This window comes from Mesoplodon mirus (assembly GCF_964341445.2).
Source record: "Mesoplodon mirus genome assembly, chromosome: 8".
NCBI classification, from domain to species: Eukaryota; Metazoa; Chordata; class Mammalia; order Artiodactyla; family Ziphiidae; genus Mesoplodon; species Mesoplodon mirus.
Window position 1 is genome coordinate 20,180,684 of NC_138984.1, and position 13,631 is coordinate 20,194,314.

Here is a 13,631-nt window from a genome sequence, read left to right on the forward strand (position 1 = left end):
ACAGTGAGAGGCCCACGTACCACAAAAAAAAAAAAAAAAAAAAAGTTGTGGGGTAACCGTCTGACGGCTAGAGTGAGCCTTTAGAATCTTTTCCCTTGGATCTTGCTGTCAAAGAGGGAGTGAATTTTCAGCTTTGTGGGTGGGATGAGGGAGAGGTAAGAAAGAAGCTAAAGATTATGGACAGTGGGGCGGGGTGGGTATGCTTCCTTAGCGCCCCTGACGTGCTCCCAGTAACGCTGCCTCTGCCGGCTGTCTCCCTCCCTGCAGGATCACTGTCTGCCCTGGTCTACCAGCACTCCATCATCCCGCTGGCTCTGCCCTGTAAGCTGGTCATTCCAAACCGAGGTAGGAACCTGAGACTCCTCGCCCTCCAAGCGCACCCTTGTGCTGGCCTCCTTCACGTCTCTGCCCAGACAGCTGCTCCAGAACATGCGCCAGGCTTGGAGGAAACGGGTCGTGTTGCCAATCTTGGGGAAACTCAAAACCACTCTCCTCTTTATTTTTTCTAATGAAAAAGAAGGGAAAGTTCATTAAAAATCTTAATTCCAGAAACACACATAATTGACTTGCCAGATTGCTCCAGAGAAAATTCTCTGGAGGCTTTAAGAATTCATGCTTGAATCCTGAGAATTACGACTCATCCCAGGGGAGGAAATAGAAGCAGGAGACAGCCATGGGGAGGACCGTGTCCGGAGGGTGAGATGGGCATCAGTGGGCAGGGCCGAGGGAGGGGGGAGGGGAAGGCAGAGATAGGTCATGGGGCATCCAGGTGTGGGAGGGCGGTCTGAATGGAGAGGAGAGAGCACACTCGAGGGACCTCTTAGGGATCCACATGGCGTGGGAAGGAGACAGGAAGCCCAAGATGTCCCTGGCGTTTCTAGTCTGCATGGCTGAGAGGGTGTTCCCTCGCCAAGGGGACATGGAGCTAATGGGAGGAGCAAGCCCTCTTTTGATTGTGGGAAGTACAAACGGAACTCAAGAGCTTTGGGACGTATAGGGCGAGAATTTGAGTGAGACACTGGGGCTGGCAAAAGAGATTTTAGTTTCTCTTAGAGAGGTGTCCCAGCCTCGGAGGAAGGCGGATGGACACCCCAAACCTTTCAACAGCACAGGCTTCCATTATGCAGCCCCAGATACACGGGGCTCCCATGAGGGGAGGGGAATATGCCTGGCCCTGAACTTGAGGTCTAGGAACTGGTAACTGGGGTGCCTTCTCCCCATGCTCTCTGTCCAATAATAGGATATTCGGAATTGTGTCTGGGACTTGCTTTCAGTCTCTCTTGGAAGTCCTGGGGTTATGTCCATACTTAAAACCTCCAATATTATTTGACAATATCTATGTATCCAATTTGATTCATTGAATTATTAATGATAATTGACCACTATTATCAACTTAAAAGTTCAAATACTATTTAAATAGCCCTATTAACCACATGATTTAGACACTAATTAAATTATATTTCTAAGTAATTTAATAATCATAAAACTGCTCTCTATTTACATTGTATAAGCCAGTGGTTCTCACAGTACGGTCCCCAGACCAGCAGCATCAGCACCCCTGGGAACTTGTTAAAAATGTAGATATTCTCAAGCCCCACCTAATCAGAAGCTTTAGGGTGGTGCCCAGAAATCTGTTTTAACAAGCCTGCACACCAAAGTCTGAGAAATGCTGGTATAAACAATGCTCAGTTCTTATTAATATTGAAATTGTAGTTGTGCTGCATTGTGGTTTAATGAATTAGGGCATTTACTGATCTACACCTAAGACACGTCAATGCAAAACAACCATATCAGTTGCCACTTGAAGGCTTGCTTTATGTCATCCACTGGACTAACACTGTACACGGAACATCTCAGAAACCCAGGGACGTGAGTACTCTCATCATCCCCTCCGTTTTATAGACACTTGGCAAGTGGCTGGGTGAGCATCTGAACCCTGCTCTGTTGGACTCCACAGCTCTCAACCAGTGTGCTGAATACTTAGAGCAATCACTAGACATTCAAACTGGACACACGTGCTGACTGCCAGGGCTTGTTATGAGAAGCGGTATCCGTTGCACAAAGTATTTGCAGAGCTAGCCTGAGGCCCAGCCAACCTTGTGCTTCTTTCCAGCTCTGGAGTTTTAATTACCAGCTGAATTAAATTTTTGTCTCAGACCCCACAGATGAATCAAAAGATAGCTCGGGCCCTGCCAACTCAACCAGTGACCTGCTGAAGCAAGGGGCAGGTGAGTGGCCACCCCCGATGGGATCCCTGCCCAGGCCTTTCCTCCCCCTGGCCCTGTACCCTCCTGTAGGTGCAGGCTAGATATCTCTCCCAGACCCAGATGTCTCTGGGCAGACCACATTTCTGTGTGCAGATGCCTTGGCCCAAGGCTGGCCTGAAATTCATCTGCTATCTTCTCTCTGAAGAGAGGACCTGGGGGTGGTTCCCACCCACTTCGGCCCCCATGACACCTCCTTGGGTGGGTTTCTTCCAGCCTGCAACGTGCTCTTCATCAACTCTGTGGACATGGAGTCACTCACTGGGCCACAGGCCATCTCCAAAGCCACTTCTGAGACACTGGCTACTGACCCCACACCGGCTGCCACCATCGTCCACTTCAAAGTTTCTGCCCAGGGAATTACACTGACTGACAACCAGAGAAAGTAAGATTCTTTTTTTGTTTTCTAAAGATGGTGTTTTTTTGTTTGTTTGTTTTTTATTAATTAATTAAGTAAGTAATTTTTGGCTGCTTTGGGTCTTTGTTGCTGAGCGTGGGCTTTTCTTTTTAGTTGTGGTGAGTGGGGGCTACTCTTCGTTGTGGTGCGCGGGCTTCTCACTGCGGTGGCTTCTCTTGTTGCAGAGCATGGGCTCTAGGCGCGCAGGCTTCAGTAGTTGTGGCACGCAGGCTCAGTAGTTGTGGCTCGCAGGCTCAGTAGTTGTGGCTCGCGGGCTCAGTAGTTGTGGCTCGCGGGCTCTAGAGCGCAGGCTCAGTAGTTGTGGTGCACGGGCTTAGTTGCTCCGCGGCATGTGGGATCTTCCCGGACCAGGGATTGAACCCGTGTCCCCTGCATTGGCAGGCGGATTCTTAACCACTGCGCCACCAGGGAAGCCCAGTAAGATTCTTCTAATTGCTTCTGTGTTGGGCTCCTCCCAACCCTGTGACCTATCCATCCATCCACTTTCTCACCCACTCACCAAATGATCCATCCATTCCTGCATCCATTCATCCCCCGTTTATCTTCGCCCACCCATTTATCCCTTCACTAATTTGTCTCCCTCTATCCATCCATCCATCCATCCATCCCTCCTTCCTTCCACAAATATGCCTGCATTTGTTATACAGCTGTAAATGCAACTGATCAAAGTCCCTGCTTTCTAGAGCAGAGGCCCTTCCTCTCATGCTCTCTCCCCAGCCCCTTTTCTTCCTCCTCCAGAGTGCCCCCGTTTCTCATTCCTCAATGCCAGTTTCTTCCTTCTTTCCCTAGCCTCTAGCATTTGGGACATGTTTCTATGAGACATCTCTCTGTCCCTATGCATGGCTTTATGTCCCCAAAGGGAGCAGCCCAGTCCATCATGCTCAGAAGGGAAAGGCTGTGTCGACCTGTGACAGCCACAGGTGGTGGCCTGACCTGAAGGAGGAGTCACTCCAGCACTCATTCTCTGTTTATCTGATGTGTGTGCCACAGGCTCTTCTTCAGACGCCACTACCCCCTCAACACCATCACCTTCTGTGACCTGGATCCACAGGAGAGGAAGTAAGTCTCTTGTAGACACTTGCCTTCCCAGCCATCTTTCGAACACTGAAGTCTGTGTGTATGCATGTATGTGTGTGTGCGTGCACGCATCTATGTGTGTATGCACTCCTGTGTGTGTGTGTGTGTGTGTGTGCATTCTTGGCTCAATTTGAAGATCTGCCCATGCCTGTGGGCCCGTGAGTAGCTGTGTTGGCCTCTTTTTGAGTTTTTCCCGCCACCAATTTGAAGCCCCTCCCAGGGACCCAAACGCCTGCTTCTACCCCTCTGACCCTGAAGCTGCTTCTCCTCTCCACGTTGGGGAAAGCTCCTTGGGAGGCAGGCTGCAGTGCTCTCTCCACTGTGAATGCCCTGCTGCATGATCTTTGGAGGCTCCCACCCCCCTGGCACAGGGGCTGTGCCTTCCCCCAGGGCTCCGGGCACACCCGGGGCTGGGCTCTGAGGGAGAAGTGGTGGTTTACGCTGTGCTGTCATTCTCTCCACAGGTGGATGAAGACGGAGGGAAGTTCCCCTGCTAAGTAAGTATGCTTCTCCCCACCCGGCTGGCTGGTCTTTGTGCTCCTTGGCTGGGGCAGAGGTGGGTGCGGGAGTGGGCTTAGAATCCAGGAACAAGAGGTAGGCAAAGGGCAGCTCTGGAGAAAAGCTTGCCCAGGCAGCCAGGTCTTTGGCCTTCTCCTGCCTCGAGGCCAAAGGCCCAGCCTCCAGTCTTGTCCCCTTCCCTCTCTCAGGCCCAGACCAGCAGGGGTCTGAGGAAGGGATCTGAAAGCTGAGAGTTTTATTGGAGGTGACGGCAGTGGGGCAGGGGTTGTTTAAATGATCTTTTCTGCCGCAATCCTGACATCCTGATTCCCATTCCTGTTCTCTTGGAGGACTTCCGTGCATGACGTGGGCTAGACCTCCACGTCAGACCACGGGAGTCCGGTAGGTCTGAATTCCTTCCGAAATTCCACTGATGGCCCTGGGGTCCTTTGGTCAATTTTCCATCTATTTGGCATTTCATAAGTGCTTCCAGGGAACTAACTCAGCCCTGGGAAAATTCAGACCAACCAGGAGGCGGATTCTGCCCTCAGGTGCCTGATGTTAGCACAGTAGATAAGAGAAGTGTATAAGCAGGCTAAGGTGCTGCAGTGGTTTTCAAACTGGGTTCCAAGGAACGCTGGGTTCCTCAGGTTGTAACTGAGCCGCTTTGAGGGGAGGTACGATTTGCAGTTATTTATCAGGATGAATCAGAGTTTTCTCAGTAAAACCAAAACAAAGTATAGGAATAACCTGGGTACTGAAGCTGACATAAGACTGTCACTATGGTCCATAATTCCACCTTTTACTTTGTCGGGCTCACCCAAACAGCCCCATTTTTTTCTCACTGATTGACTTTATCATAGGTAAATGTTACACTGTTGAGTTGATCCATTTATCTCCATAAGTACTGCTATCACCTTTACATATCCAGACTTCATATTCGATTGGCTTTAGAAAAAGAAAACTTTCACTGTTAAGAAGAAATTAAAACCACTGCTGATTTGGGAAGGTTTGGGGAAATAAACTATGTTTAAAAATAGGTCTTAGGGCTTCCCTGGTGGCACAGTGGTTGAGAGTCCTCCTGCCGATGCAGGGGACATGGGTTCGTGCCCCGGTCCGGGAGGATCCCACATGCCACGGAGCAGCTGGGCCCGTGAGCCGTGGCCGCTGAGCCTGCGCGTCTGGAGCCTGTGCTCCGCAACGGGAGAGGCCACAGCAGTGAGAGGCCCGCGTACCGCAAAAAAAAAAAAAAAAAAAAAAAAAGGTCTTATATGACAGGTAGAAATGGGTGTGGGAGCAGCAGAGAGCTGATTTCATGGGGATGGGGCTGGGGAGGCCACCAGATTGCAAGCTCCCTGAGGGCACGACTGTATCTGCCGTGTGGGAGGGGCTGATAGATATTTAGTAAGGAAATGAAAGGATGGAGGCAGGGAGGAGGAGAGCGAGGAGGAGGCCCAGTGAGGCCACTGAGGTCCAGATGAGTGGAACTGACCAGGGTCAGCACGATGAAACCTCCTTCTGGGGGTGTCCATGTAACCGAAAGTGGGGTCTGGCTGCCCCGTTCAAAAGCCAATAAAGAGGCCAGGTTGGTGGAAAGGAAAGTTTGCTTTATTTTGGATGCCGGCAGTCACAGGGGAGGGTGGATGCCTGTCCAAAGGCCGCCCGCCGCCCCCTCCCCCACTGACAACCCGGGTGCAAGAGCTTTTATAGACGGAGGGATGGGGCTACATGCAGAAACAGCATGGTCAGCTCTGACCATCATCTTGAAATTGGTCATTGGTGGTCTGACCAGCGTCATCTTGATTGTTTTAAGTACAATTCATCTTTAGTTCCGGGGTTGGTTTGTTCGCATTTCCTTGAGGCCAGTTCTTGGAATTGTGGCAGCTTATGTCATAGCTACGGTCTGGTCATGATGTAGTTAACTTCTTCCACCTGGTGGGAAGGTGGATGTGTCTCAGAATATTATCTATAGGCCTTGAGAAGGAACTAAAGGTCCTTAACTATGCTTAGTGACTAAACTACTATTATTTAGTGTTGTCGGGCTGTTTTCCTTTGTTTCTGCATTTTCTCTGATTAAACTTATTCTCTGGCTAAAGTTTTTCCACAGACAAAAGGCAGGCAGAAGACATAGGGGGCAAGGACCATAGGGTCCTGCTCTGTTTCATCCAGAGGGGCCATGTGGGATGGAGGAGACCTCTCCTGGCCCAAGGTCATATAAAGAGTTAGCAGCTCAGCTGAAAAGAGGCCCCTGTGTGCAGTCCTCTCAAAGCTTATCTCAGCCTCCCCTGGGGCTCATGGGGTCATTGGGGTCTCCAAGTCCCTGCCGCCAGCCAGGAGGCCAGAGCTCTGCGTTTGAAGGGTCTTGTCTTACTCACCACCCGGCCCTGCGAGGGGGAGATGGATCCGGGACAGAAGCAGGCTGGGCCCAGGCCTGGAAATTCCTCATTGAGGAGCAGCTTTTGTGCTGAGCTTCCTTCTGACTTGCCCTTGTGGAGGCCTAGGAGAGCTCAGGGCTGGACGAGGGTGAGGCAAGCGAGATGCCTCAGGCCCCCAATCTAAGGAGGTGCTCGCTCTTGGGTGCTTGTAAGCACTCCTCTCTGCCCTTGGGGGCTGAGGTGTCTTGCCGCATCCATTCCTCCAAGCAGAGGAAGGACTTGGACTACTGTTGAGTTGGCCCTGAGGCCCACAGAGCTGAAATAAACATGAAGGGAGGGCAGGCGGGCAGTGTTCAGGCCTGAGAGGTGGGCCGGTTCTCCATCCTGGCCTGGAGAGGGGGCTCTGGCGGGGGTGATCCACGGGCCCAGGCTTCCCCACCACTTGGGTAGACTGTTACCCCAGACCTCTGGCCTGATTGTCCCCAGCCCCTGAAACACATTTGGGTACAGCAAAACTGTGTGAAGCCCTGTGTGTGTGTGTGTGTGTGTGTGTGTGTGTGTGTGTGTGTGGTAAGCCAGTCCCAACTTTGCTAATTTTAACTGCTGTGGTCCGTCCAGTCCTGGGAGAGGGGTTTCCATCGGAATCTCCAGCTGTCCCGATTTCCCCATCCAGCAATGTGCTGGCTGGGAGGGGACCTGAGCTCACATTCTGTTCTTCCGTGCTCGTATTTTTAACTCTGTTTTGCACAGAGAGAACGCTCAGTCACTCCAGTCCTGGTATGGGGAGTGGGGTTTGGGGGGGAACAGGTGTGGGGTCCCCCTCCCCCTCCCATTCTCTGGAGAAGTGTGTGTGTGTGTGTGTGTGTGTGTGTGTGTGTGTGTGGTGGGGGACGGTGGCCCCTCGTCCTTTGGTCTCTGACCCTCTGTGGTGTCTGAGGTGGCCGGGCCCTTTGACAGGCAGACGGCACTTTGTTTATGTGCTGTGTGTAAGAACATTCGGCTAGGGGTGTGGCAGGGATGGGCCGAGAGAAGCTGGTCTAGGAATGTCCCATTTTATTTTTAGTCTCATCCCCACCTCTTACTGTCCGGTCTTGTCACTCACCTCCAGTACCTCTTCCCCCTGCTCCCCGCCCACAAAGGGGAATTTCTGCTGACTCTGAACAAGTGACCTGCTATCTCCAGGCATTGGTTTTCTTGTTGGTGAAGGAGAGAAAGGATTCTCTCACATGCTCCACCCTCAGTGCCCAGTGCTCAGGGAGGTAGGGAAAGATGGGGAAGGGAGCAAAGATGAGCTTGCTTTCCTGGCGCCTCTCCCAGGCCTGGGGCTCCTCCTGCACCCCCCACCTCACACCTGTCACCCGTCTCCCGCCCCTGCAGGCTCTTCGGCTTTGTGGCCCGGAAACAGGGCAGCACCACGGACAACGCCTGCCACCTCTTTGCTGAGCTTGACCCCAACCAGCCGGCCTCCGCCATCGTCAACTTTGTCTCCAAGGTCATGCTGAGTGCCGGCCAGAAGAGATGAACTCCCCCCTCCCCTTGCCCGGGGCCAGTGGGGATGGGTATGTGGGGAAGGGACCTGTGCATCCTGACCATCCTTGAATCCAGAAGGAGGACTTTGGGCCAATTTTGGAGAAGGAGAGAAGAAAGTGTAATGTGGGGAGAGGGAAGTGAATTGAGTGGGGAGGGGGAGAGAGAGAGAAAGAAGGAAAAAGATGGAGGAGAATAACTCGGATTCCCCCGGGGAGATGGATACTACAAAACCCCCAGAGCCTCCAAAACTAACCAGGTCCACCTAACTCCTCCACCCTCCGAGAGGATGGAACTCCTCAAGAGAGGCAGAATGAACCTCTCTGGAGATCCACATTTTGGGGGGAAATGGAAAAGCTCTTTCTTCCTAACCCAACTGCTTTGCAAGGAGAAATCCTGTCAAGAGAATCTTTGTCTGTCCACCTCTAGGGTAGATCACCACACCAAGAAGAGCCACCATGGGACATCCAGTGGTGGCACTTTTGCTTTTGAAAGTATCTCAGACCTGAGGCCCCTAAGGTCTCTTTGCTCTGCCTTTCATGTACAGTTTGTGGGTGTCTTTATGGGGTGTATATATGGCCGCACCCACATCCTCACACACTGATTTCTGTTTGCCTCTCAGCTTGAATTATAAACAGGTATACTTGCCCGTGTCCCCTGTGTTTGCACACACAAGTGCATACTGCCCAAAGAAAGTTAAGAGTCGGGGGTGACAGGGCAGCAGGGAGGGGGCATAAGCCCCCTTCCCCAGGAACACCCAGGATTGTGGGTAATGGACGCTCTCCTGGTCCCTGCATCTGCTCTAACAGCCTTGGGTGCCGCCAACCCCTTCTCCTCAGCAGAGACCCCCACGGAGTGGGTCTGGCCACGCTGCAACGTTACCCCTGATCTGCCTCCACCAGGAAGCTGGAGCATTGGTTTGAGGAGACGGCGACTTGTGTGTCCGGAGCTCTGGGGAAGAGATCCCTCAGCAAGGGAGGCTGCTGAGCTCTAGGCACCTTCCCCGAGGCGTGTGGCCCAGCCTCGGGGTGGGCAGGTGGCTCCCGCCAGCTCCCAGCCCTCAGCCTCTTCTTGGGTTTCGTGCCCCAGACCAGCCTTTCTCAGACTTGCTTATGTGCATGTTGCCTTTTTGGGTGCTGACGATTGAGCCTTCCTGCTCTTCCCTGTTCTGTCCTGCAGGGTCCCCATGTTGGGGCTCATCCTGGGAACCTGCTTCTATAAGCCCTGCTCGGCGAGGCCCAGGAGAGACCCCTGCAGTTCCTGTGCTCCCTCTGCAAGGGATCGGGGGTCTGACTTTTGCTGGACCGCCCACGGGAGCTGGTCAGAGTTCTGGGGGATGCTGCCTGCACACCACACGGCCTGCCTGCGATACCAAAGCCTTGCGCTTCCCCCTTCTGCCTTGGTTTCCCCCCAGAGCCCAGCCGCCGTGGAGCAGAGGGCAGAAGGCGCACATTTAGGCCAAAGGACTGAGAGTCCAACTGGTCGATTGGGCACTCCCTGACCACCACCCAAGTGCTCTAAGCCAGATGGAAAATCTACCAAGACTCCATCCTTGAGTAGCTTCTTAAGCCTCTGGGTTCCCTAAAGAGAGGCATTGTACTGATATATAAATATATATAATATATATGTGAGACATACTGACAGAATCTGTAAGCTAATGAAATATAAGAAAAGGTTAAAAAAAAGAATAGGTAAATTGACAAGAAGTATTTATTATTTCCCCATATAGCTTTATTGCCTCCCCGGCATAATCCAGTCCCCATCTCTCTCTGTACCTATAAGTGAAGCCTGAAAAGTAGGGGCCTTTATCCTTGGAGCAATCAGGGGTCTCCTTGTCCTGGCCTTGGCCTTCCCTAGACTCTGACTAGGACTCAGCGGGGAGGGGGTGCACGTGTTCCATCCCCTTCACCCCCCCTTATTTTTGGCAAGCTGGGCCCGGCTGTCAGCTCCCAGAGATGAGGGCTTAGCAGCCCGCCTCCCTGCAGGCCCGAGCAGGTGTGTGAGCCTGCAGGGGACACGGGTGTGTGTGGTGGGCGTGTGCGTCTTGTATTTTTTTTCTCTTCCAAGAAGCTGTATCTGTGTGGATGTTTTGTTTCAGGGAGTTGGAAAGGAGAGCGTCTGAAGATGGTGGGGAGTAACCCCCGCTCCCCAAAGATTGAAACCTTGTCCTTAGTGACCAAGACTCCCCCAAAGGGCTCTTCCTTCTGAGGCTTTCAAGCCAGACACGGCAATTTCCCCTCTCTCATTCCCTACCTAACCCCAACTCTCTTCCCAGACAGAAGAGGATATTCCCACCCACTTCCTTTGTAAATATCTTGATCTCCCCCTGGACAGCCCGGGAACTCTCTCCTCCTGGTCTGGATGGCCGGGCGGAGCATCAGACCCTTCATGTGAGTCTGGGGTCAGCCTTCACACGTGCTTTCCCACCGCCCACCAGCAGCCCACCCCATTCAGGCCTGAGCCATGTGTGACTCTGGGAAGGACTCGAGATGCTGGGGAGCTGATCAACTCCCCCGACCCAACATCCTTCTGGAAAGAGTCAGTTTCCGAGAGTGTGGCCTGTCCAGAAGAACGATGGGGAAGGGTACCCCAATCTCCACCGTGGTCTCACCTTTGGGTCAGACACTGCTTGGGTTAACCCTCCCGTGTCTCACAGGTTAGGCCCGTGCACCTTGCACATGTGCGCACATACACACACACGACCACAGCACTGCAGTATGTTCTTGCCAAAGATTTCCTTTAAAAGAAAGCACTTTTAATAATTATTATTATTGTATGAATGTTTATCCTTTTTTCTCCCCGTCCCTCTCCCCAACCTTTTTTGCTGTTGTTTATTGTTGAATCTGTTTGTCAGCCAGGAGAGTGCCGTCTGGTCTTGAAAGTGGGCTGGGGAGTTGGGGATGGGAAAGGGTCTGGGAGGAGTTGGCAAGAAAGAGCCGGAGGCCGGAGATGCCTGGTCAGCTTGCGATGCAGGGATGCAGACCCCAGGCGAGCTCAGGCCCCAGCCCCAGGCCCAGCCTGTGTCTTGCTGTACATCCAGGCCTCTGAGGCAGCTGAGGCCTCACCGTAGCTGCCGTGTACGGTGTCTGGAGGGAACAGGGGGCAGGGAAGTGACAGCCCTCCAATTCAGCAGGGAGAGAGGCCCAGCAAGGTCCCCGTGGCCCTTCCCAGATGGAGCGAGAGGGGAGGACCGGGCATGGGAATAGTGGAGAGGTGACCCCAGAGGGGAAATGGGGAGGAAGGGAACAGTTTGATGGAGCTCCAGGGCTGAGCGGATGCCCCTGCCCTGCGATCGTGGTGTTCTGGCTCCCTCCTCCAGCCAGGTGTTCCAGGGACAGAGACATTGTGTCCTAGGTTTCGGAAAGGCCCTCTGACCCAGGTCTTCATTGGAGCCTCTCCCGCAGCAGCTCCAAATGCTTGCGGACTGCCAGGATTCCTTCTTCCCTGGCAGGGTTTTGAGCGATCCCTGGGTGTGTCAGAGACAGGCAGGATAGGGGTGGGGGGACCTGGTGGCCGTGTGACCATAAGAGGGAGCCCAGGGGACACGTGTGATTCTCTGTAAAGGGGCTCCCGGAGGGAGGTGAGTCGAACATCCTTCTGCCCATTTGGATGGGCCGAGCAGAGGTTGGGCAGGCCCCTGGTGCCACCCAGGGGTCTGTGGACGAGTCTGTACGTGGAACAGTGTCTATGGCCCCCTTCCCTGGGATGTTCATTCATCACCCCTGCCTCCCGGGTCTTCTCCCCTGCTTTGGTCTTTCCCAGCTTCAGGATCTGGATCTGGGGGGGATCGAGGAGGCCAATGCCCTTTCCAAGGGCTGCCTCCTGCCCCTACATCTCCCCACCCTTGGGATCCTTGGAGAGGCTGGGGGCAGAGTCCCGGGGCTACTTTTCACCCGGGTCGAGGCCCCGGAATCCCGAGGCTGGAGTGCCCTGGCCAGTGGTAACACAGAACGTGTGTGCGCGTGTGTGCAAGTGTGGGTGTATGTGTGTGCATTTTTTGCTTGTCTCCTTAGGGAACTTAGGAGTTGGGTCGGAGGTGGTTGGCAATGGGATGTCAAGTTCACTATCACCCAGCGGCGAAAGGACTCAGGAGGCAAGGCTTGTAGGGCCCCTGATTGGGGGAATCTCAGTGTCGGTGATGGTGGGGATCAACCACACGGGGTGGCGCTTCTCTGTCCTCAGATGTTGAAGTGCTGGAGGACCTCTGTTTATTTCCCATCCCACACCTGGACTTTTCCCAGCTGCGAGGTAATTGTAAAGGGATAGCCCACTTTTGTTTCTAATCAGTGTTCAACAGCTTGAGACTCTCCTGTGTGTCCACATGTGGCTCATGTGTGTGAGAGCACATCTGTGCGTGCATGCTGTGTTTCCCCACCTCTCCCCTCTCTGACATGTCATTCAAAACAGATGTAAGCAATTCCTCACCTCCATCCCCTCCTGCCTCCCAGACCCTCTGCAGGAAAAACCGAATAACCCAGCATCCTCCTGATCCCCTGGCTGTGTATTTATATAGATGGAAATATACTTTCTATTTTGTATCATCGTGCCTGTAATCTCTGTCACCTTGTATAAACCCTGATGTATGCTACTTACCCTGGATGTGAATGTACTGTACACTGATGCTGTCCCACTCCTGTACAGCTGCTTTGTTTCTTTGCAATCCATTGTATGGCTTTATAAATGATAAAGTGAAAGAAAAATCTGTGCTGTTAACTAGCTGTGTTGTTTGGAAAGGGGATCCGTCAGGTCTCCAGTGGGTAAAAAGGGGCCTCACCCAGGCTCCGGATATGTGGTGGGCTTCAGGGATGCTGGTGGCGGACGACTCACCCCACATCCTCCCAGGGCTTCCCTACCATCCAGATCTTGGGTCTAATTACAATGAGTTTTTCATCTGGACTGTTTTAGCTAGAAGACAAACTCAAATCAAAATGGTTTAAGGGAAAAAAAAAAAAAAAGGAATTTAGTGGCACGCATAACCAAGAAGTCCAAGCACAGCTGGTTCCAGGGGCTCAAACGGCAGAATCAGGAATTTGTCTCCATTACTTGGCTCTGAGTTGGCTTAATTCTCAGGCAAGCTCTATCCCAGTGGTGGTACCACCGGATGCTCCAGAATATGGCCACTCGAGGCTCCAGGCTTTCATCCTACTAGTAAAAGAGAGCTCTTTTCTCCCAGTGCTTTCAACAAAAACCTGGGACAAATGCTCATTGGCTCTGATAGACCCTGCTGGGGTCATATGACTAATTCTGAACCAACCGCTCCATCTGGATCTGGGTCACGTGACTGCCTCTGGAGCCTTCTGAACCACGGGGACTGAGAATGGGGCAGTGGCTGGTCCCTAAAAGGGTGAGATTTATCAGAGGAAGGAGGAATAGAGGCTGCCAGGCAAAACCAGTGTCTGCCCATCAGACGGCAACTGTGTATCTCACTTGGACACCAGGCCCAGTGGTCCTAGGTAAATTCCTCTCAATTCA

General features: G+C 52.8%; 1 protein-coding gene across 10 annotated transcripts in view; it reads left to right on the forward strand.

Annotated features, from left to right (window-relative positions):
• Window positions 1–12,861, forward strand: part of TNS1 (tensin 1) — a 231,703-nt gene extending 218,842 nt beyond the window's left edge. For all 10 annotated transcript variants that reach the window (XM_082630693.1, XM_082630691.1, XM_082630694.1 and 7 more), the window contains 6 exons: window positions 268–345; window positions 2,157–2,228; window positions 2,481–2,649; window positions 3,673–3,741; window positions 4,224–4,256; window positions 8,010–12,861. In XM_082630693.1, coding sequence (XP_082486819.1) covers window positions 268–345; window positions 2,157–2,228; window positions 2,481–2,649; window positions 3,673–3,741; window positions 4,224–4,256; window positions 8,010–8,154 — 566 coding nt within the window. In that variant the 3' untranslated portion in view covers window positions 8,155–12,861. The remainder of the gene's footprint in view (window positions 1–267; window positions 346–2,156; window positions 2,229–2,480; window positions 2,650–3,672; window positions 3,742–4,223; window positions 4,257–8,009) is intronic.
• The last annotated feature ends 770 nt before the right edge of the window (window positions 12,862–13,631 follow it).